At 30.8% G+C, this 26417-nt stretch overlaps 1 protein-coding gene across 3 annotated transcripts in view; it reads right to left on the reverse strand.

The window, feature by feature from the left end:
* Positions 1-211: 211 nt before the first annotated feature.
* The window catches only part of LOC105202936 (ribonuclease Z, mitochondrial), a 38419-nt gene continuing 12213 nt past the window's right edge, over positions 212-26417 (reverse strand). For 2 of the 3 annotated variants that reach the window (XM_011171630.3, XM_039449011.1), the window contains exons 2-6: positions 23533-24274; positions 14044-14360; positions 9074-9466; positions 4149-4492; positions 212-1444 (exon numbers count right to left, since the gene is read on the reverse strand). In XM_011171630.3, coding sequence (XP_011169932.2) covers positions 1048-1444; positions 4149-4492; positions 9074-9466; positions 14044-14360; positions 23533-24274 — 2193 coding nt within the window. In that variant the 3' untranslated portion in view covers positions 212-1047. Of the gene's footprint in view, positions 1445-3088; positions 3888-4148; positions 4493-9073; positions 9467-14043; positions 14361-23532; positions 24275-26417 lie in introns of those variants that run through there. The other variant, XM_039449010.1, reaches the window with a different exon arrangement.

The raw sequence follows: 26417 nt of genomic DNA on the forward strand, positions 1-26417 counted from the left end.
CGATGTGAAACGTGCGTAAAAAATATATGTTGAATATTTTATTTTTTTTACACAAGTTGCTCAGATATCTCGAGTTGTCTCGATTTAGGGACGACAATATATGTATTACTTCAATTACCTTAAATATACTTGTGTAAGCAACAATCTTTTTTTACTACTTTTTCATGATATAACCGTATTAAGAACAATGGATGTAATAAATTAAAGGATGTAATAAGAAAAATTTTTTATTGGTCAAGATTGTGTCTCACTAAATTATTTCCTCAGCCACAAATGTTCCTTTCACAAACCGATTATACATATATACAAGATTGTGTATGTACAGAACGATATATAAAGAATGATTTATGTCTGTTGTGCTCAATTTTAGTAAGAAATTGTTTTTTGGGGTATTTTCTAGTAAGAGAAGGACACAGTGAAACATAAATTATTTCTTTTGTTGTTTGTTGATGTTAAACAAGAATAAAATGGTATGTCTCTTGCTCGAAAACGCCCTTCAATTATTAAACTTTTAGCTGTTTTATACAAGTACTTGTAAGAGATGCGCGTCATCTTTGTTTATAGATAAGTTTAAACGATTTTATAAAAATCGCGTTAAAAATTAACCCATTAAAGCTTAAAAATTAATTTTTTTTGCATTAACAACCTAAAAAAAGTTATGCGTGTTTCTTTTAAAACTTTTCCCATAAAATCAATTAGCTTAGTTTATTTTCCTTTCCAAACAATATTTAATAATTTATTTATGACAGTTATAAATTATTTATAAATTAGTTATAAATAAACTAATTCTTGTAATGCGCTTTTTATATAAAAAAATGTTTTTGTGGTTCAATCCTACTTTCAATTGTTTTTTTTCTAAATCTTGCTGATTTAGTCAGATAGATTTAATGGGTTTTGAGTAAACTTTTAACAATCAGTTAAATCCAGCGCTATATACTCATTGAATATTTTTCAAAAATGCTCACTTATAAATAACAACAGAGATGTTTCTGTGTCGAATGTCAGTAAGGCTGAAGTTGTTATAACAATTTACATTGTATAAAACATTTATTCGGCTGTCATCCGTTGTCTTTTAGCAGCTCGATCCTCTATCTCTAGGTAATGCTTGTTGAACATGATTTTCAATGTCGGATACATCAAAGGTAACAGCGGCAGTTGTGACAAGCTAATATGCATATTATCGTATGCAATGCCGACGTTGTCCAACTTAGGGCCGTTTTTATTGTCCGGTAGGTGAGGTATGACCGAATAACGCTGGCTGAAGTGCGTCAACAGTGTGAACTTTGACTCCATCTGCTCGCCCGCCTTTATGGCTTGTGAAACTGTCGAGTGATATTTTAGTCTCGCCTCTTCTATCAGATCGTCTTCCATTGTTGCTTCGTGAATGAGTAAATCACAAGATTTACCAAGTTTTACAAGATCCTCACAGGGCATAGTGTCACCACTTAACATCAAAGTTGAGTTAGTTATTTTTTCTTAACTTTTAATAATAAATTAAAGTTATAAAATTAACTTAGTTAATAATTTGAACTAAACCGATTTTCAAGTGCACAAAATTCTTCGTACAAAATACAAACGATTCAAAATTGTAATTTTTTCAACCATTCTTATTCGGTTAAGTATGTATAAATGATATATTCTTCAAATTGGCTTTACAGAAAACTTTTTTTCATGTGTGAATACAAGAATAAATCGCAAGATATTCAACTTAAACTTAAAAACAAATAAATATTAAAATTATAATACTTATATTATAGTATAAATTTTCAGTATGTTACAAAGATTAATGACCCATCCAATGTGCAGATATAAAATAAAATTCGAATGCGCATAATATGTCGCTTAAATAGAATACCACTAATCTGAGATAAAATCTTGTTTTCACTGCTCTCTTGTTCTCAATTCTGTTCTCAGAAGAAAGCACCTAATAGATGTATCGATCTTCAAAAGTTATATTATCAATCTTTTATTATGTTGCAAGAATTAAATTGTTCTATGTAAAGAATTAAATTGTTCTATATAAAGAATTGAACAAAAATTTTTTTATATAGATATGCAGATACAATAATTATCAATTAATATAGAGAACAAAGTAACAAGACTTACAAGTTAATGAGTATCAAAAGAAAAATGATGTGAGTCAAGGGACGCAATATTTCTGTGCGTGGCTAATTGTAAGTGCAGTAATGTTTATATTTTGATTGAACACTCGTCGATACAACGTAGTTTATTGTTTATGTAAAGATACACAGACACTGTACGCACGCACGCACGCACGCACGCACGCATGCATACACAAAATTTAAAATCAATTATTTGTTTCTACAAACAAACAAATCCGTTATTTATTTTAATAAATCTAGAATATTAAAGTAAAAATATCATTTAAAAGTTCAGTATGTGTCTTTATTGAGATTAATTTCATTTCTTTGTTCCTTGATATGGATCATTTCATAACTAAATTTTTGTGATAAATGGATTCTCTGTCCAATATCATTACTTTATCCCAATAAAATATGTGATTGTGTGACATTCTATGATCTATTATTAAAGTGTGTTTGGACGGCACTAATTTTATACTATTAATGTGTTTTTTTAGTCTAGTTTTTAATTTTTTATTGTTCTACGCAAGAGTCACAATTAATACAATTTATTTTGTACAAGTCTGAAACACGTATATATATGTGATTTTATGTTTAGGTTATTTAGATTAATTACAATTTTCTATCTTTACATTGTTTGACTTGAGCTTGTTTTAGTCACCTTAATATTTTGTTTTTGCATATTTTGAGCTACTAAAAAAGGATTATTTTTATTGTATAACATGATTATGTTAATTAAAAATTTTTTTGTTCTTAAGTTCAAATTGAGCATCTCGCGATTCATCACTAGGATGCACTTAGAGTTACATAAACTACAATTAATTAAAAATTTAAAATTCAAGTTTAAGTTTATCAATTAAAAAAATGAGTTTTTTTAAATAAAATAAAATAATTATAATTATAATTATTTTATTTAATTATAATTATTATAGTTTTTAACTAATTTTACTTGGAATGGCTAAAATAAAAAATAATTGCAATATAAATATATTATAAATTTTACATTTTATTTTAAATAAACATTATATAAAATAATGAAAAAATAGTTTTCTAGAAAGAAATTATTTGATTTAAATACTTTAAAAGTAATTGTACTTATGCATAAACGTAAAATACATATTGCAAATAATAATTAAATATTAATAGAAGCATTATTTCAAGAAAATTTAATCACTATTTTTTTTTTAATTATCACAGAGGCTTGTAAAAAGCTTTATTGCTCTCTAAAGTAACAAAATCCGACATTGCCTAATGTTCAAAATTTTAGAAGCAAAAAAATATTAACATTTTTAAGGACAATTTTTTTAGAAAAAAATTAATGTTTAAAATAAATAATTGAATATTTTTTAACGTTATTATTTTACAATAAGTGAAATTAAGACCGATGTCAAACATAAAATGTCAAACATGGAAAAACGTATATTGGATTTTAGTGCCTAATAATAAATTTTGTGTAAATTTTTACAATCTTCAGTTTATGTAAACTGTGCACTGCATATTCGGTTTTATAACACAGTTATTATATAAAGCTGTAATATCACAAATTAAAATGATTTATTGATGGTAAGAAGCATCTATAAGAGATCCTCCTTAAAAAATTAATTTTATTTAACTTTCAAATTAACTAATTACCCAAACCTGCTAAAAATATATTGTCCATAATATGTGTTGCGTCAGAAAATCTACTTGTAACTAAGTTATAAAATAATTTAAAAATACAGACGCATACGTACACGCACGGGCACAGATAGTGAAGTAGATAATCAAGACTTGTAAGAAAGTTTACTTACGAGTTCAATGAAAAAGCGAAGTCAATAAATGAACATGAAAAGTTAAAATTTAAACAAGATAAACAATTTATTATAAAAATAAAATATTCCGATTTAGTCTTTTTTAATCATTATCTAAAATATAATTTCTATAACACGTAAATGACAGTAAAATTATATAATAAATTAAAATTGAAAGTTAAACATTAAAAAATCGGTTAAAAATTTAAACAATAATTAAAAATTAAAGAAAAATTTATGAGATTACTATACTCACCTATATACTATTTTCTTTCCATTGCAGAGCGTCACGGAAACGCCGTAAGAATAAGGACAATGCTTCACAAACACTGTCTTCACAGCTTGTATATTCAGTGCATTGTACATATTCCTATATACATGCAACTCGGGATTATGCTTGTCCATAAAGAACTCGCTATTTGAAATCAGTGTGATTCGATGTAGGATGCTCTCGAAACACATATGATACATTTGTAGGAACATGTAGATCTGTGGAGGCGCAAACAAATACAAACTATCTTTCGTGACCTTTGCTCTCTCATTTAACAGTCCGATCAATCCAATGTGATGGTCCGCGTGCATGTGCGATACATATACTGCCTGAAATACAAATCAAATAACTGATTCATTCAAGTTTTTTTGCAGAGTGTACTTAATGGGTTACATATGCCTAGAGGCATCAAATAGCCTTATATTCATGAATTTTTTTTCTCTGAACATATTAAAGATAGTAAGTCGGGGTTTGTACTAATGTTTTACATATAGTTTTGTTAATAAAATATAATTTTTTTATTTAAAAAATATTAGAAAATTAGAGATATTGCCTTTGGCGTTAGATATGTTAGCTGCTATAGCTGTTTGCGGTACCAGCTGTAGAATCTATACGATTCATCCATAACACAAAAATGATTTATACTTTTAAAATATGTAGTTAAATTTAGTCTTCGTCGTAGTCAATTTTTCAAATTCGCGTTTATTGCAAAATTATAGCGCTTTTCTGAATTTAAGAGTTCACATTATTGCCTAAAATTAAATTGGTTTTTTGGCTGTAAAAAACACTCCTCTACGACAACAACTACATATTTTCATGCTGAATAAATAGAAAAAAAATCTGAACTCGATATATCCACTCATTTTCGTAATATTTCTAGTACCGATTTGAAAAACACGATTTCGAGAAAAACGCGTTTAAAGTTTATGTTTAACCCGGTATATGGCTATCTCTGTAAAACGCTGTAACTTTTTTATTTTTACATATTTCAAGTTGAAACTTTCTTAACCCTTAAACACGTAAGTGGGTCTGAGAGACCCCATACAAAGTTTTGAACACTTGCTATGTGAAGATGGAATGAGATAGGAGGTTCGGACCAAGACGTAAAAAAAGTTTGAAATCTTCTCTTTCGATTCATATGATTGATCAACTTTTTTGGTCAACTAGAATTCGAACGGCACGGCAGCAAAGTTTTGTTAGGGTCAATGCGACCTATATAGTGTGTAAGTGAAACTTTTTTTGTATTTTACCTAAAAAAGCTGGACAAAATACGTTCGAACAGATTGGTTTGCAGATGTTACTCGCATATACTCTGTTTAAAGTTGGAATACTATGAAATGCTGTAGAAAAAGGAGTTTTTCCGAAATATATTATGAAACACATCAATTTTCAATTTTTGACACGATTTAATAAAAAATACCTCATATTCGCCTTGTTACATAAGTACAATTTTGTAATAAAAATGACAATAATATAATTTTTTTTTGAAAGTATGAATCTTTAGCTTTAAAACGCCGTATTGTAAAGTTCTTCAAAATTTTTTGTTGCAAAAATATGATTTTTTTTTAAGTGGATTTTTAGATGCCCAAAAATACCTTATATTCTCCATGTTACATAATTATACTTTTTAAAAGGAATGATTTTGCCAAATTTTATTTTAAAAGTGTGAATCTTTAGCTTTAAAACGCCGTATTTGAAAATCCTTAAACGTTTTTTGTTGCAAAGATATGATTTTTTGAAAAAAAAGTGGGTTTTTGACCAATTTCTCATTTCTGCTTAATGGTTTTTTTTTATAACTTCACAATAAATTATTTTTCGGTAATGCCGATTGTGTAGTCACACTCCTGAGATTTTGAACTTTTGTTTAAAAAAAAATCGTAGAAAAATATTGATTGTAATCAAAGTTATAGTTTCTTAAATTTGAAAAAGTCTTCCAGACCCAAAAATGTGTTTCCCTATTTTACAGGATCGATGTGTTTAAGGGTCAAGATATCATACTATAAAAAAAGAAAATATTCTTAAGATATCATACTATAAAAATGGAAAAACTAAAAAATCAGTTTTTTTACCCACCTAGATATATGTAACTCCTTAAATCGATTACTTTATTTACTTTTCTTCAATAAAAATTGCAATCCATAAGAAAACTATGCAAAAGTAGAACTGATCAGAATAAATTTATAATACCTGTTTTTGATTTATATGAATTACTAACAAGGAAAGTTATTTCCACTTTGTAAAAAAAATAAAAAAAAATTTTTTTCGCTGTTATAAAGTACTTTTCGAGTCATTCAACTTTCATTTAGAACATTTTTCTCTATCCCTTATAGTTAAACAATATACACTTCAAAAAAAAAACCGATTTATTTCAAAAGAGTGCTTTACCCCCTAAAATTGAGATTGGGCACGTATAAAAAAATACATGTCCCTTATTTTTATCTGTACTACAACATATTAAAAGCTTGTTTAAATTTGAGGCGAACACTTCCTTGACTTTACTTGTAAGTTTCAATTTACATGATTCTACACTTTATTCTTTAATTCTGTTTAGAGTTTTACTTCTTTTTACATACAATATACTCATTGTTTTGTAACTTTGTGACTTTTGTATATATTGTTTTCCATTATTTATTCAATTTAAAATTGAAATTAGATTTGAAGCCAAAATTTTACAAAAGAATTATTTCTGAAATGGTACATACAGGGTGAGTCATTGTAATCAGCGCAAGCAAATAACTGTTTTAGAATGCGTTGTACATAAAAGTTTTCTACAAAAGTTGTAGGATTTCAAATCTTATATAGATATAGAATGTTAAAGTATCGGTAGTTCTCTAATTAAGCGGTACCGGTACTTCCCTAACATTCTATATCTTTTTTTGCATTTTCTTGTATTCGATTTCGAGAACTTTTCAAAACACTACGAAGAAGTTATTTTTCAATGATAGTAAGAAAGCCTTCATCGGTCGTAGCTAGGTCTTAGTGCTTTTATTTTTATTTATGTTATTTTATATACTTCTTTGAATTCAACCAGAATGTGCGCCGAATTAATTTTCGGTCATAACACTGCATGTCGAATAAGAATTAGTAATATCACTATTTATATTAAATTAATTAATTTAATATAATACTTGATGCTGATTTGCATCTATATACCCATTTCCCCCTGAAAAAACTGTAAGAAATTTATTGCGAAAAATAACACCCAGGGTTCGAACCTGGCACCTCCGGAATCTCCGGTCCCGGTGTCTTACCACCTCGACCACTGGGGCACAGTGATATTTCGCAATAAATTTCTTACAGTTTTTTTCAGGGGGGAATGGGTATATAGATGCAAATCAGCATCAAATATTATATTAAATTAATTAATTTAATATAAATAATGATATTACTAATTCTTATTCGACATGCTGTGTTATGACCGAAAATTAATTCAGCGCACATTCTGGTTGAATTCGGAGAAGTATATAAAATCACATAAATAAAAATAAAAGCACTAAGACCTAGCTACGACCGATGAAGGCTTTCTTACTATCATTGTGTTGTTACACTATCGGTCCAATAACATATTTGTAAGTTATTTTTCATTAAGTATTTTTCGAGTTGTGAGGCTTGAAAGTTACAATGTACTGTAACTTTCAAATCTCATAACTCGGAAAATACTTAACAAAAATAAACGTATGTATAGTGTTTTAGGAAGCTCTTGATACCAGCTATTAGATTCTGGAATCAAAAATAGGGTGTTCCATTTAAAAAAGATAATGTGATTTCTATCTGACCTTGGCGACGCCATCCAAGGTCAAACTAATAAGATCAGTAAATAGATCTTTTGAAATCCTACAACTTTTGTAAAAAACATTTTTATATACAATGTATTCTAAAAAAGTTATTTGCGTGCGCCAATTAGAATGACTCACCTTGTATAAACAAATAAAAAAAAGGTTTAAATTTTTAATTGGCACAAAAAACTCGAAAGATTCTATTTTAGTTTACTAGAAAAACTTGTGAAATTCGAATCTTAAATACATCAGCAACAATTTATATTTTTCGGCCTTGATTACATTGTATCATTTATTTATATTAATGAATTGTATCTCGTCAGTCACTCGCTAATTTCCGTGATAATTAGAATTCCAAAAGCAAATGACTGAGCACAACAGCTTCGTATAATCTAGTTCGGTCAATTAGAAAAATTAAGTAAGTTCTCTGTATAATATATTGGATCAGTTCAAATTTCACTTTTTACATTTATATTATTCTTCACTTTAGATTTATAGATGTCTATTTTATCACGTTTTTTTCACCATGCTTTTTCGACATCATTGTATAACTTTCAATTCTATTCTCGTTATGAAATGAAGAATTAATTATGGATATTTTTTTCTACTCAGTTTTTATAGACCTGCAATTTTACAATTTTTATAATATACATTTTTATTGTAACGGTTTGATCTTATGTTAACTACTAATCTAATAGATCAAACTCAATACGAGTTGGCTGTTTTACTCGGTTTCGCTTGACAACAATATAAATATCCATCATTTCAATTATATTTATCTAGTACTATTTATTTATTTATTTATTTATTTATTGCTGAAGTTGAAAACTTTGTATTATAGTCGAAACGTACAACTTTTTATTTATTTTTTTATTTAGTACTATAATATTCTATTTATATTTTTTCATTTATAGTAATCATAATATTCTATTTACAATAAGTATATAATATTCTATTTATTTATAACATCCTTTTTATTTGTTTATTTTTTGTCCTTTAATAGTTCATCAATTTATTTCAAGTTTTCATTACAATGTGTAATTCCTTATATTTTAAATTCGAATATTGCAAAAACTGCCTTTAGAGAATTAATAAAAAAGAAAAAACAAAAACGTTAATGCTCTATTCGCATACCTTGATTGTTTTTATGATGTTTGGTGTCTCAGACTTCCCATAATTCTTAACTATCTGTCCAAACGTGCCCTCCCCACAATCCAATAGTATACTATGGTCTCGATCCACTCGCAAAAGTATGCCACTTGTGTTTCTAACTTTACTCGGAATACTAGAACCGGTGCCCAACATGACGATCTTCGGGTACTCGTCAACAGACAGCAACTTCGTTCGGGCATTGATATTCGTCTGCAATTCCGCTAACGCGTCCAAAATGCCATCGATTTCGATAACCTCGTTCACATACTCCTTTGGATGTAGTGATATCTCGTTTTCTGTGTCGAATCGCAATTGTGGCTGCAAATGGACAGTGTGATGCGTCCTTGGACGATGTATAATTGGCAGATCTTCCATCTAAAAAAAAAGAACTTGTATTTACATACATTTGTTTAAAAATTCCTAGATACTTCTAAGAGTAAAAAGGTTCTCCAATTTTTCCATAAGGACTTAATTTAATTTTGGGTATAAGTTAATAATTAATATAGATTTTTCCTAATTTTTTAAATATTTTGATTGTGTACTCGGGTAAAACTTTTCATGTATAATCATGTATGAATGTCATTATTTGGTTATATATAGTATTTTTGAAAACGCTTATCTTAGTAGCATACGAACTTCAAAGCATGCATGTGTATCTAATACAAAGCATGATATTATATGAAAAAACATTATTGTGTAGACAATTATAGTTACAATTATAATTATGCAGAGACAAATTTCGTATATCACGTAATATTTAATAATTATATATCACTACATTCACTACACATAGTCATATGTCATTATATTTGACAATTTTACTGGTATGGTTACTATACCAATTGCTGAACAATCACTAATAACCTATTTAAGAAAACTTTAAAATAATAAATTGCAAATTGATACTTGTTATCCAATTCTCATACAGATTTCATTAAAATATTTTTTACTTTAAAACAATGTAATTATATTAAGTCGTTTTTATTTGTTAATTGGTTTTATTTTACTTGCTTATTGGTTCAATTTCATTTTTTTCTTATTTATTCCTTATTTATTGACTGTTACGGTAACCCCTTAGTTTTCTTTATCTTAAAATAATTTTAACTTACATTAATTTTTTAAAATATAGCCTCTTTGAATCCTGAGAAGAACTTTAAGTGATTTAATCACAAAAATATGAAAATTTTGAAAAACTGTATTTATAAAATAGAATAAAGTTTAATCTGTAGAGGACAAAGTGATTTTCGGATGCTTCTTACAGTTTTTTAATTTAAAGTATTATAATGTGAAGATCCGTTTTTAAAGAAATTTTTTAGAACTAATTTTATGTTTAAAATAATTAAACAAAGATATTTTTTTATTTGCATTTATTCATCTTGAAGTAACACCATAAATTTTTGTAAAACTTTTTATTAAAAATTATATAAAACACAAAGGGACACACAGGTCATACCGTAAAATATCGTTTTCATGGTGATTGCCGTCATTATTAGAAAAAAACAAATTATTTTTATTTTATTCTTTATTCAAATGTTAGTTTTCGATCGGCCCTCTAATAAATAATATAAAAAAAATTGAATCAATGCTTAAAAGTTTTCTAATTTTTATTAAAAATTTTTTACTTTTTAAAAGGTCCGAAAAAAATATTAGGTGGATGCAAAAGTATTAATCCTTTTTTCAAATTTCTGTTTGTTTATCATATAATGCAATAAGTATAAATCAATTTAAAAAATATTTTTTCTCAATTTCTATAATCTTCTGCTATCTTTCTCAAATTAACTTTTGGTAAACTTTTTTTGCGAAAGAAGAATATCGGTTTGGAAGCAATGAATTCATTGAGTCATTTTCGTATTTCTGCTATATTTTGAAAGGGCTGTTCTGCTAAAGGAGTGCGCCATATGGGAAAAAACTTTCCAGCTTAAGTTAATGATAGTTTTAAACTTAAGTTTAGCAGGCCTATATCAGTCACAGCAATTCTTTGTGCTGAATAATAATTTTTAATTTTTATAATTCACTGATTTTATAATTCGCCTGACGAATATGCGGTTTGAATAACCCAGAGATTATAAAAGTAAGTATAAAAGTTATTACTCAGCACAAAGAATAGCTATGACTGACATAGGCCTGCTTAACTTATGTTTGAAACTATCTCTAACTTAAGCTAAGAAGTTTTTCCGCATACGGTGCATTCTTCTGACTTCGTAACTTTGGATAAACAATCTATTCCATCCATTGTAGCACTCCTTAGCAGTCCTTTAAAGTAATGAAACCCATATTTGCTTGTATTAAAAGACACAATATTTTCCCCAAAAGGAGAGCAAATGGTTTCACATGCATTTTAGCAACATTTTTTCCTCGCTGGAATTCAAATCAAATGCAGTGTCGAATATAAAGTTTTGCCGCTCATTGTATCAACTGTTATTTTTAACGTTTTGTGTACTATCATAATGAATCATAAACAAATCATAATGAATGACGTTTTAAAATGTTCAATATCAATCTTACAAAAGCACAAAACAACAAAAAAATATTTAAATTTAAATTACATTAGAGGACTGAAAAAAGGGCTAAAACTTTTGCATATAGCCAGTGGCGTAGTAAGGGATTACAACGCCTGGGGTGGTCCTCTCTTCCTGCCGCCCTATGTCTTCTTTATTACATTAATAGAAACTAATTATATTTTACAATTTCTTAAGCAATACCTTTATTTTACATTTTATTTCTTCTCTTTCAATGTTCTAGCAATTAAATATTTAAACAATAAATATAAATATTTTTCTAAATAAACAAATTAAAAATTTTTAGTAAATTAATTTAAAAGAAACTACAATTGTTTTTAATAATTTGAATCATTTTAATAAATGAAAAACAATAAAAACATGTTAAAATATTAAAATGTTCAAGTTTAATCTTGCGGGCTTTGATATTTGCAAATTCTGTAATAATATCTGTGAAGTCTATCTCTTTCGTTGCATCTCGTTCAATAGACAGCATTGCAAGCTCATTTAATCGCATCTGATTCACAGCTGAACACAGATAGGTTTTAATAAGTTTTAACTTCGAAAAGCTTCGTTCGCAAGTGGCAATACTCACGCTCATGGTCAGAAAAATTTGTAAAGCTATTGTCAAATTTCTTGGCATTGATGCAACTTAATGTATAAAGATATTTATTTAATTTACCTATACTCTATACTGTTTAAGAAATATTCTTGATTTTATTGTACAATATATTACTTTAGAAATAACAAGCGTTTTTAATACTTACTGATTTAACTTTTTTAGAAACGGTAGAACGTTAACTAATATGCTAGTGCAGAAATCTGACCCGCAAATGTGCATTATACAGCAGACAAAATTGTTGTGTTTACTTTATTCTTGAAAAATCAACAGTCAAGTGAGATCTGCCTGGTACAGATCAACGATTTCACTTCTGAATCGTTGCAAATCGAACGAGTTAGAACATGGTCCAACAATGGAAATGTAAGAAATTTTATGACTACCAAATGTTAGAATTTTTATGATTAACATCTGGAAGTCATACGCCCTATTAAATTAAATTTTTTACCTGAGGGCAATTGTTTGCCACAAAGCAATATCAATCATAAAAAAGGTAATTTCCTTGTCTCTATGCAATTTGATTATCTTAAGCGCGGAAAAAAGAAAAAAACTGAAAACAAATTGCGCGGGCCGGACGTTGGGCATTTCTGATTTATGGCCTTTTGCCTTTTTACAAACAAATCTTTGATCCTAAATTTTTATTTGTACCAAGAATACTGCTGATTTTTAGCGCCTTGCCAAGAAAACGCCCGGGGTGAACTGCCTCCCCTCCCCCTTATTACGCCACTGTATATAGCTAATAACTTTAAAAGATCAAAAAGTTGGATTGTCAAATGGTAGCATGATACAGGTTTGAACAAACGTTACACTGGTAAAACATTAAAATACAATAGCAATAGCGTTTGTATTATGTTTTAATTATTATTACAAACAATTCTTTTTTAATTATTTCTACGCCAATAAAAAAAAAAAAATTAAGTAAGAACAAATTAGCGTTCTATTGCTCATCTTTCGTCTATTGTTTATTATTTTCATAATAGCAATATTAAAAGCTCTTTTGTTAAAAAATAAATATAAATATAATAAAGTCACATGGCTCCTCTTGCAGAGTGTTTATTCATATTTTATAAAGAATACTTTAAGAAATCCCGAATTTTCAAAGAATTTTATTTAAAATTTTATGCATAATTGCAAAAAATTTTAATGCAACTTTGATATTTAAGTAATTTATACATGTTTTTTAATGTTTCTTAATTATACAAATCACAAAAAAAGTCACTTGAGTTTTGAATATTAAATTTGAGATATTAAATAGAAATATAAAATAAATAGCTTATAATGATTTGTACGCAATACTATATATGGATCTAGCTCACTGAAAGTACAGAATTCAAAAGATGATTAAACACACATCAATTTAGAATGAAACATTGGGCAAATTCAAACCAATAAAGCAACTAGACCTGTTCATCGAGCGATTGAATGATTGATTGAATCCATAAGCAAGGACCAATCAAGTTTACTCGCTCAGCAAGCTGACCTAGCCGTTTTGACGGCTTCAACTCGCTCAATGTCTTATATTGCTACTAATTATTTTAATAAAAACTCGTAAGTCCTACAAAACTGATGTCGTATTTATTATTATTAAATTGTTAACATTTCTTGTGTTATCAAGGTAAAAATAGGCAATTTTGGCAGAAAAAATAGAATGTAAACTTAAAAGTAAAATTTTAAAAATTTCTTTAAGTGTTAATAAACTTCTATAAAAATAATTTTAAAGAACGATAAGTTCTTTGAAAATTGCAGATTTTTCTAAAAAATTAACATCTTAAGTCTTTATTTCTTTAAACTGAAGAACCATCTTAAAGAACAAGTTTGATGTATAACTGTCTCACCCTCGTTTTTTTTTTAAAGCTTTCCTCGTTTAAAAAGGGGAATATCTCAGGATGTAGCATATGGAGTTTGTGTTGATGTCTATGTACTGCTTCAGTGCCCATGCACTCGTTCTCTTCATTCACGACTATATGACGCGTACTGACACCGAATTTGCTCATCCAGTTCATGTAGCGAGAGTCATCCATCACGTTTTGTGGCGTAAAATGAATAATGCAGTATGGTATATCGCCTTCATTTGCTACTCCCATTTGATGATGCACAAAAGCAGGATGCTTTACGAAAGATTCTATATAATCCTCCGATGGACAATCTACAACTGTATACAAGTAAAATGTGAAATAAAACATGTAAGACCCGATTAAACCAATGTTATTTTGGCTTTAAGCAAGACTTAAAAGTTCCTGTTTTTGTTTAGAAGAAGATAAAGACAGGCACATGTTTACGTCTCGCTTAAAGCCAATCTGCGTGCAACTGGGTTTAAGAAATTTATCTTTATTTCTGAGGACATTGTCACTTTTGGGTTTCAAAAATTCGATTACTTTTTTAAACATTCTTTAATTATTTAAATTTGTAATAAATAAATAAATTGAAAGTGAGAGACTAAAAGTGTGTGTGTGTGTGCGTGCGTGCGTGCGTGTGTGTGTGTGTGTGTGTGTGTGTGTGTGCGTGCGCGTGTGTGCGTGCGCGTGTGTGCGTGCGCGTGTGTGCGTGCGCGTGTGTGCGTGCGCGTGTGTGCGTGCGTGTGTGTGCGCGTGCGTGTGTGCGTGCGTGTGTGTGCGCGTGCGTGTGCGCGGCGCGCGTGCGCGTAGGTGTGTGAGAAGGGAAGAGAGAAAGAGGAGAGAGGAGATAAGGGGAAAGAGGGGAAGGAGGCAGGGAAGGAGGGAAGAAAGAGTGAGGAAAACGGAGAGCGAGGTAAGCGGAGAGCAGTGAAAGGGAAAGGGTGAGGAGGAAAAAGGGAAAGAGAGAGGAAGAGGGAGAGAGAGCAGAAAAACAGCGGAGAAAGAGAGCGGAGAGAGCAAAGTGGGGGGAGAGTGGAGCGGCAGGAAGTGGAGCGGCAGGAAGCGGAGCGGGGGAATAGAGCAGAGGAAAGAAGAGGGAAGAGAGGGGGGAGGGGAAAGCGCGGGGGAGAGAGCGGGGGGGAAAGCAGAAGAAAGAGAAAAAAAGAGAAAGGAGCGGGATCGGAGAAAGGGTGGGGGGAGGGAGGGAGCAAGAGGGGAGGGACCGGGAGAGAAAGAAAAAGAGGGGTGAGGGAGGAGGGGTGGAAAAGAGTGAGAGATATAAAAAAACAGCAAAAAGAACCAAAAAAAGAAATAATGGGGAAGAAGAGAGAGGAAAATTGTAAAAGTTAAACTGTTTGCAAAATTAACACATTTTTTTCAAAATTGTGACCATAACTCGTCTAGTTTTTAATTTTATCAAATTAACTCAAAATTTTTACATCATTTTCTTCTCTTACGTAACCTACAATCAAATAAAAATTTCAATTAAAAAAAATCTCAAAAAAGCAAAAAAACTTGAATTTTTTTACAGTATTTTGCAAAATTTTGTTGTTTAAACAAAATTTTAACTTTGTTATAAATCAGACAAGTACCACATTTGTATAAATTAACCCTTACTCTCGCTCATGAGATACTCGTGTCCAAGTAAATTTCGCGTGTTGCCATGCTGTACGCGTCTGTACCTCGTCTAAAAAGAACTTTGTTGGTAAGGGAATATGGTGAGCAACAAAGGTTTAAAAAAAAACCAAGAAAAATGTTGAAGCAGTAAGTAAATATTTTTACATTTACTTACATATGACTTATTTTATATCACAAACAATAGATACAAGCAAATGAGAGTCCAGCGCGCTTAATGTTGCGCAAAATCAGATATGTTTATTTACAGCATTCTTAAATGTTTTCTACATTTTCCGTACGTTTCAATTCAGCTTTAGAGTCATCTTCAACATGTCAAAATTAGATTAATAATTGTTTGGTCGCTTCAATATGTAGATAAGTCACTAGCGGTTTACAGTCCCAAAGTAAAACTTTTTCTACTGTGTACTGTCAAAGGAGATGGTTTGATTTCCCCATAATGCGATGATCTACACAAAATACACTAGTATGTTATTAGGTACAACTTAGTTCGGTCCGTTTTTAAAAGATGCCTCTAGGTACTATAAATGTGTGGCGACTGGTTGGTTCCCCTTCTACTCGCCTAGTGAGTTAGAGTCTAGGGAAGCAATGCACGTTCGTTGCCTGCTTGCGCCGTTGCTCACTTGTCTGAGTTAGTCGTGGTTACACACACTCTCTCGTCAGCTTTTGTTTAGTCTTCGCGTCTTCGCGTTAAGTAGTGTTAAGTTGCGTCACTATGTATTTCGGTTCTCATCAATAAATTTGTGTTGTTATTTAACAATCCGCGTACTCATTAAACGAATGCCCTAACGAACATTAAAATTATTATGGCTAGTCCCCACAAATGGCGACAGCTGGTTTTTGCTGTATCGTGAAGTGTCAACATCTGTCAACCAAATATTGTTTACAAGCCTTTGAGTTTTGCACAAGTTTAATTTTTACTGCGTTGAAAATGTCGAGTTTCGTTCCAAATAAGCATCATTTGCGGGATGTTTTGATTTTCTGTTTTAATTGGAAAAGAAATGCAGCTAAAGCGCATCAAATGTTTGTGGGAGTGTATGGTAAATGTGCACCATCGTATAAATCTTGCGGAGAATGGTTTCGAAAATTTAAAGTGATGATTTTAGTGTTAAAGACAAAGAGCGTTCGGGTCAACCAAAAAAGTTTGAAGATAAAGAATTAGAAACATTACACAATCAAGATTCGTGTCAAACGCAAGAAAAGCTCGTAAAAACATTGGAAATTACTCAACAAGCTATTTCAAAACGATTCAAAGCCGCGGGATACATCCAAAAGCAAGGAAATTGGGTCCTATACAAATTGAAACCGAGAGATATCGGACGACGATTTTGCATGTCCAAAATGTTGCTTGAACGGTACAAAAAGAAGTCTTTTCTGCATCAAATCATGACCGGGGACAAAAAATGGATTCACTACAACAACCCAAAACGCAAAAAATCGTATGTAAAGCCCGGCTAAGCTGGAACATCAACGCCGAAGCCGAATATCCATGGTGCCAAAGTAATGCTCTGTATTTGGTGGAATCAGAAGAGTGTGATCCACTATAAGCTGCTAAAACCTGGTCAAACCATTACGGGAAACTTCTACAGGCAACAATTGAACCGTTTAAAGCGAGCTATAGCCGAAAAACGTCCAGAATATGCGACTAGACACGAGTCTATAATCTTTCACCATGACAACGCTCGACCTTATGTTGCTGTTTCGGTTAAATTTGAAAAATAGCGGATAGAAAATTCTGGCTTACTCGCCTTATAGCCCAGACCTTGCCCCTTCCGACTACCATTTGTTTCGATCGATGCAGAACGTTTTGACTGGAATACGCTTCATTTCAAAACAGAGTATTAAAAATTGGCTTGATTCATTCTTGGTTTCAAAAAATAAACGCTTCTTCCGCGACGGAATCCATAAATTGCCAGAAAGATGGAAAAAAGTAGTGGCTAACAATGGTCAATACTTTGAATAAGGTATTAATTCATCGTTCAAATAAATGCGTTTTTCAAGCAAAAAAAAACGGACCGAATTAAGTTGTACACCTAATAAACAATTGTCTAATGACTCACCCAAGTAGTCGACAAAAACCAGTAATGCAATAGATAACATCAGTCTTTGGTACTTTAAATTAAACAGATAAATTAACAATTCACCTCGTTGTCCTGTGATGTTTCCACAGCGCCAATATTTAACTCACTGAGCGTTTAGCGTCAGATCTGTCCAATTACAAATACGCAAACAAGCAAACTTACTCAAAACAATAAGTAAGTCGTAAGCAGTAGCGCGTTTACGTATGCGCTTTGGGGGCTTAAGCCCTTGGGCGCCGAAGCATCAGAGGCGCCGAAACATCAAAGGCGCTGCAACTTTTTTAATCATACAGCGATTTGAGCGATTTTGGAAGTTGTGATTTCATTGCATTTGTAAATTTTTTACGTCCAAATATAATTAAATGAATCTCGATTTCGGATGCCTCTAGCTTTGACTGACTACATGCTATGCACGTGTTGCACGCTCGCTAGGCACGCCCCTATACTCGCGGCTCGCGGTTTTTGTTTAAACAGAACAGAATCGGCGAGAAAACAATAGATAGGAAAAACCGTCAGTTGTTTATGTGTCGCAGATCGCAGACTGCTACGCGTGTTAATAGTAGGCAAATGTATTGCATCTTATTCATTTTAGACGCATTTAATTAACATTTATACTCAATTAATAATATTAATACAAGATGTTTAACAAAAAATTAAGTGGCGGTGCAAGAAGAAAATTAAATGCTGAAAAGTCTAAGAAGAAACAAGAAGTGCTTGATAAAGTTTTAAAACTAGAGAATTTTTTTATGCATACATGTGTGTCTGAAACCGAAAATTCAGGTAATGTAAAAAAGTAAGTTACTGTTTAATTTTTATCATACATACTCGTACTCGTAAATTATTAGGTAACTACATACTACATTAATAATTAAAGATTAAACAGTTAAAGTACTAAATTGATCTCACGATTCCATGGTTTATTTATTATACGACAAACGACAAATTTATTATTTCCCTTTCTTTCTTAACAGTATGATTGTAGAGGAACTGACCGAACAAAATGAGATCGAAAACGAATCAAACATTTTGACTATCAATATCGCGACATCTAATACATTAAAGGTACTGGAAAAAACTAAAATCAGTGATAATCATATTAACATTGAAGATCCGGAAACATGGAAAGAAGACCATGCATCTATTACTTATATATTAAGAAATCAGCCAAAACAAGACTTAGATACATTAGATTTTTCGGCTTCGCTTATTGTTGGAACTCAAAAAAGATATGCGAGAAAAAGTATGTTTTTTCGAAAACTAAAAAATAGGGAAGTTCAAAGACGAGATTGGATGATATATTCTCAAGCGGGAAAATATTTTGTATGTATTGCAAACTTTTTGGCAATAAAAAAATCGCTTCTACAAAGATTTCAAAGATTGGAAACATGAAGAGAGAATTGCTCAACACGAAATATCTTCTTCTCATCAAAAATCGGTAGGATTGTTTTTAACAAGATCTAGAATCGAAGGGCGTGTAGATACAGCTCTCGAAACACAATTTCACGAAGAAAAAAATTATTGGTGTATGGTATTAAAAAGAGTTTTATCTGTGGTAAGATTTTTGTCTTCGCGTGGATTGGCTTTCCGTGGTAGTAATGAGCAATTTTTTAATTCTCACAATGGAAATTTTCTTGGAACTTTGGAGTTATTAGCGGAATACGATGATTTTTTAAAGGTTCATATTACACAATATGGAAACAAAAATAGAGGACATGTTTCATATCTATCAAATACGATCTGTGACGAATTTATTGAAATCTTAGGCGAACACGTTAGGAAATCTATTGTTCAAGAAATAAAAAACGCAAAAGATTTTTCTCTAATTGTTGACTCTACGCCAGATATCGAAAATGTAGATCAATTAACTTTTGTTATCCGATATGTTTCTGCCAATAGTTGTAATGTAGAACGTTTTCTATTTTTTTAACCAAATGTTGGACACAAAGGAGAACAAATGAGTATTACAGTTTTGAAAACTTTAGAAGACTTAAATATTGATTTTCAAAACTGCAGAGGTCAATTTTACGACAACGCCACAAATATGTCTGAACATTATAGTGGATTGCAGGCACGGCTCAAAGAGAAAAACAAATTGGCTTTCTATTTTCCTTGTGCGGCGCATTCCTTAAATCTAGTTGTAAACTGCGGAGCTGATTGTTGTCCAGAAGCCACTAGATTTTTTTGTTTTTGCAAAATATATGTGTATTTTTTTCTGGATCATCAGCTAGATGGGAGATTATGAAAAAACACTTATCGACATCAGACTCTAATTTGATTCCAAAAAGATTAAGTGATACACGTTGGTCAGTCAGAGCGGATGCTACAAAAGCTTTATCTTTAGGATATAGTTGTTTTCGAAACACTTTAGAAGAGCTTATAACTGATAATAGTCAGAAACAAACAATTAGAGTGGAAGCACAATCTTTAGCCAACTCATTGAATAAGCTGGAAATTGCGATTATTTGTGAAATTTGGAACGACATTTTACAAAAATTTAATGCTACAAATAAAAGCTTGCAAAATGTAAATATTGATTTGGAAACTGTGGTAAAATTGTATAATTCTTTAAAGAATTATCTCTTGAATCTTAGAGCAACGGAAAACTTTCTGAATTTCGAAAAAAGCGGTATAGAAAAATCTGGTTGTGAAGAGTACAATTTGAGAAGCAATCGAAAAAGGAAGCGCCACTTTGACAAAGGTGCAGAAGCTGAAACTGTCTTCGATGCCAGAAATTCAATGAAAATCAAAGTTTATTTTGCAATTTTAGACAATCTTATTAACGCCCTCGAAAAAAGAGCGGCGAGCTATAAGTATCATTCGGAAACATTTGGATTTCTAAATAAACTACAACTCTATTCTGAATTTGGAAATGACCAACTAAGAGTTTGCGCAAAAAATCTAGTGGAAATATATAATTGCGATTTGGAGGACAAATTTACTGAAGAAATCATTCAATTTAGATACTTTATCCAAAATGAAGAATTTTCTTCCAATATTCCACTTTCAGTATCATATTTAAAGTTAATACGTGAAAATAAAATTCAAGCTACTTTCCCAAATGTCGAAGTAGCAATAAGGATATATCTTTGTTTAGCTTTAACGAACAGTAGTGGCGAACGATCATTTTCAGCATTGAAGAGAGTAAAGAATGCTTTTAGGTCAACATTAGGCCAAGAAAAATTAAACAATCTCTCTATTTTAAATATTAAATCGGAATTTTCAGCCAAACTCAACTTCGATGATGTAATAAAAATATTTTCGGAAAAAAAAACCGTAAAGTGACATTATAAAAAAATTTTTCATTTTTAATTAATATAATTATTTTCTTGTTCTTAAATGTGTTTCATTTTTAATAAATATTCAAAATGTTAATTACTTATTGTTTATTCATTGGGAGAGGGAGGCTTGATTGGGGCGCTCGAAGATCACAAGCCCCTGGGCGTAAATTTTATAAACGCGGCACTGGTCGTAAGAGAAGTAAACATAAGTAACTCCATCGTGAGAAATGAATACATGTAGAGTTAGATAGTTAACCTTTAAACACAACGTGGGTCTGAGAGACTCCATGAAGATTTTCGAACGCTTGCTGTGTAAAAACGGAATAAGATAAGAGGTTCGAACCAGGACGTAAAAAAAGTTTGAAATCTCTTTCGATTGATATGGTTGATCAATTTTTTTACTCAACTAGAATTCGGACGGCACGGCAGCAAAGTTTTGTTAGGGTCAAGGGGCGCATATAGTGTATAAATAAAATTATTTTTGTAAGTAACCTTATGTAAAAAAAAAACTGAATAAAACACATTTAAACAAATCGGTACGCATCTGTTACTCTGTCTAAAGTTAAAATAGTATAGTGCCACGAAAAAGAAAATTTCTATGTAGAGTCCAAAATATATATTATCAAACACATCAATTTTCAATTTTAAACATCTTGAGTTAATCAAAAATACCTCATATTCGCCTTGTTACGTAAATATATTTTTTAATAGAAATGGCAATGACATAATGTTTTTAAAAGTATGATTCTTCAGCTTTAAAACGCCGTATTATAAAGTTCTTACAAGTTTTTTGTTACAAAGATATGATTTAAAAAAAAAATAGATTTTTAGACACCCAAAAATACCTCATATTCTCTGTTATATAATCATACTTTTTAAAAGGAATGACAATACCATAATTTTTTTTGAAAGTATAATTCTTTAGTTTTAAAATGCCGTATTTTAAAGTCCTTAAAAGTTTTTTTGGTTGCGGAGATATGATTTTTTAAAGGAAAAATTTTGAACAATTTCTCATTTTTGCTTAATGGTTTTTCTTTTATAACTTCACAATAAATCATTTGTCAACAATGCCGATCATGCAGTCAGATCATCACATTTCTGAGATTCTGAACTTTCATGTAAAAAAAGATTGTTAAAAAATATTGATTGGAACCAAAGTTATAGCTTCTCAAAGTTGAAAAAGTCTCCCAGACCCAAAAATATGTTTACATATTTTACTAATCGCGCTAGACTCTTATTTGCCTGTATCTATTGTTTGTTAAATCTCGAGAGTCGTTTACTCAAGTTTAATTGTTTTTATTTTTATATTTCTTATATTTTATTTTATCAATATAGACTGAAGCAAATCGAATCAATTTTTCTTCATATGTAAAAAAAAAATAGTAAAAAACTAATTTCGTTATTAACTTGTTAAAACAAGTCAATCAAAAGCAACACAAATGTAGATGTCAATAATAAGATATATAATTGTCACTTATTGTGCACGGTTGTTAGTGTGTACGGTGCGGTGCAATGATTCATGCGGGTAAACAAATAAGTCTAGCATATACAGTATACGCTAGACTTATTTGTTTACCTGCACAAATCATTGCACTGCACTGTACAATAAACATATGAACTTCAAGCTTACTTGCCCCTTTTCAACATAACAATAATAAAAATTACATGTTCAAAAAAATATAAAAGTTATATGTTCAAAGTCATAAGCGAAAACTGGCCAGAACTGTCAATGTTTAAATCTAATGGAAATTTGTACATCAAGACATGAACGGAAACGCAATAATACCGAAGTTTTTTTGAATATCTTCGATATTACATCTTCCTTCGTGATAGTAAATGGAGATATAATGCCGTAATTGAGCAGAAACCAATAAATTCAGTTGTAAATGGCAATTTCGTGAAGTAGTATTGATAATAATATGTAAAGTTATATAAAAAGCGTTAAATTATTTGATATCAATTTCATGGTCAATATTTTCGGATTTACATCTGTTACATCTCTCCTTGGACATAAGTTGATAACTGTGTGTTCATGATCATGTCTGAGATATGCTAATTGTCTTTCCAATAACATACGAATACTTTCTGAGTATAGCAATATTTATCGTATTGTACAGCTCTGATGATGAGAACGAATAAAATGACTTCATTAGAAGGTCAAATCTACTTTTGGCGGGGATTTGAAGATCTAAACCTATTTTTCTTTAATGTTAACATTATTTATAAAATTTTATATGATTGATGACTGAACGCGGATAGCTTAAAATGGGCTAAGTTTTTTGTAATATAATTTTTACATTAAAGAAAAATTTTTCTGATGTAAATTTGTAATCAATAATTAAAGAATATTAATAAATAAAATAAAAATAAAAGAATAAATATGTAAGTTCCAAGTTTATAATTTTCATATTAAAAAAAAATCCTAAAAAAAGATATGAAAATCGTACAAGAATATTTCTTTAAAATAAAAATTTGAATAAAATATTTTGTTGACATACCTATAAAAGTAGGACCTGGCGTCGCTGGCGAGCAAACGTCCTTGCTCAAAACAATCGTTCCGTCAGGAAGAGTAACATCCATACCCGCTTTAAGTTGACCAAGTATGGGGCCAGGTTTTACTCCCTTCTCTAAACACTTTTCCAAGCTCAACGTGCCTGCGCGAGGATGCAATTTACAAATATAAGACATCACCGTCGATATCCTCATATTGGGCTTCTGTTCGAGCTTCTGTATCTTTGACTCCATCTCCATTAACTTATCAGATACTCGCTTACCATTTGAATTAATCTTATAATCGTAATAATTGATATTATCGACTACTTCTTCTCTTATATTAATAGGCTGTGCTTCTTGCTCGTTTGCTTTTGCAATGGAGACATACGAAACAGACATCACCGGGTCTTCATATACTTTCGATTCGTCGCAATTGGCCTCGTGGATCTTTAATGCCTGCAGTAAAACGATCCTTTTAATCGAGTTAAAGATCTCCATCATTCCCTTAGGTCCGTGCACGTTAATCTTCGGTACTCCGGCATCCTGAATTGTCAGCAGCATTCCCGGCATGCCGCCCAAGTTGTTCCAGGTCGCTGATGTAATAAACAAATGCTCTAGCTTAATCAACTTGTACTTGTGCTCATATGCTAGCCGCTGTGTTCCCTCGCCGCAATTAAAGATATATCTGGTATGGCCCGCTGTCAGATAGACGCATCTTGATGTGCCGAAGGCGCCGCTGCCCAGAATCTGTAAGTGTAAATTCATCAATCCTTTTATTTGGAAAATTCAGGGCATATCAGTCTTATAAATTCGCTGTTTATTGATCAAAACAGTATATTATTCTTTATTTAATTATATATTAAAGAGAACAAAAATTAAGATGATTAAGGGGTAACACCACCCCTGAGGCAAAAAATCAATTTTTTTTTGCTTAAATCATTAATTTATACTTATAAAAATATGATGTAAATAGTTCTGGAACAAAATTCGAACTGTATTATAGTGTTTGAGCTGATTACATGAATCGTCTCTATGCGTCTACCGAGCAGTTGTAGGCGATTCAAAGCTTCTCCATGCTCCGTAGGTATATGGATTTATTTATGTATCAAAAATAAACCTTTGACTAACATAATACAGATAATTTTTTTTGGTCTAGATCTTACGACGTTCGTTTGTTTATAAAATATATTAAAAAATTAAACGCGGTTTAACAGTTATGTATAAAAATTAAATAAGATTTAAATAAAAAAAAATTCTCATCCGCGAGAATCGAACCTGGGACCCCAAGCATACCAGTCGACATCCCAATACCCCACGCCACGCCGCTTATGCGACAATCGTTCTTCTGAAACGGTACTAATAGATGCTGGAAATATTTAATCGTCATTTTCTCGAGAATGCCTAAGTTTCGCAACAAATGGCTTTACTACTGTAAAGGTGTGAGTGAATACTACACACCCATAAATTTTATTAAAATCGGCGAGGCACATTTCGAGAACTTTTCTTGTAAGTTGTCTTCTTTTTTTTTAGAAAAGCGGCAAGCAACTTCTGATTTTACTTAAGATATTGCCGGCATGCCGCAAATGCGACTTTATAAAAAGTTACTGTAAACTTGATATTAATAAGTTCTGTACGCTATTGTTCTTCAGTTGCCTAATAAACAGTTTCCTTCCTGTTGTATTTAGGTTGCCCTGTACAAACGGATTAGCATCTCCATTATGGCAACGTAATTGCAACCAAAAAAACATTGGTAGTAATAAATATTTTTCTTTTTGTGCCACGAATGCATTGCTATCTAGGATAATAAAAAAAAAATGTAAAATTACTTTTAAGGGGAAAACCTGGTTTATAGGGTAACAAAAAAATTGAAATTTTAAAAGTGATCTTAATTGATAGTATAGTGCTACCTGAGACTGTTTTCTTAAAATATTAGACCGATTCAAAGTATTTCTCGAGTTACAGCCTCGAGAAGGTCAAGATGACGTAGGTATTCAAGCAAGCAAAAAGAGCAAGTAAAGCGCTCCTCCTTTTTAGGAATTTTTAACTCGGCAAATGTTTTTAATATTGAATGATGTATGAGTCTGCGTTTATATTTGTGAGTTTGAATGTGTATTTGAATGTTGAAGTAAGGGCAAACGGGATTTTTGAAACAATGTTTCGTATTGTTGTGAACGGTCAGTCGAACTCTAGTTCGGTGAGTGAAGACGCTGTATATTGCTATATTCTATACTCTTCAGTAAAGAATATAGAATATAGCAATATGCTGAAGATGATAAATCTATTAAAAATTAAGATTTGATACACATCATGAATTTTGCCGAAATATACGATCAACTTCTGAGGCCGCGATGTCGCAGCTTAAGCAGCTCAAGAAAGTTCAAACAGCTCGTAGAGTGGAATTAATCATTTAAAACAAATTTTTCGAGGAAGTAGAAATATTATATGGGTCTGTTACAGCAGATTAATGGTAAGATTTTGCTTTTTCTTTAATTCTTTTTAGTTCAAGTAAAAAATAATAACATAAAATTAAAGCATAAAATTGGTTTTTTTATTTCAGACAAAAAGTACGACCGTTACTAAGTACATAATAAAACAGCTATGCGCATACTAATATGCTTAATTTTGTGAACAAAAACTATTTATTAAAAAAATTATTTTATACAGTTCATACCTGTAGTAAAACGTCCTTAAAATTTGAAAGCAATTAGTTTTATTTTAGCAAAAAAAAAAACATTCTAATTCATGCATTTTTTTAAATCTTAAACCAGGTTCGTCCGTTAAATTATAGTTTGGAAGTATTATTACATATAAAATATTACATACTAAAACATGACAGTGCTACACGTAAACTTCACATATTGTATTATTTTATAACATATAAAAGAACTCA

This window comes from Solenopsis invicta, chromosome 5 (assembly GCF_016802725.1).
Source record: "Solenopsis invicta isolate M01_SB chromosome 5, UNIL_Sinv_3.0, whole genome shotgun sequence".
Lineage (NCBI taxonomy): Eukaryota > Metazoa > Arthropoda > Insecta > Hymenoptera > Formicidae > Solenopsis > Solenopsis invicta.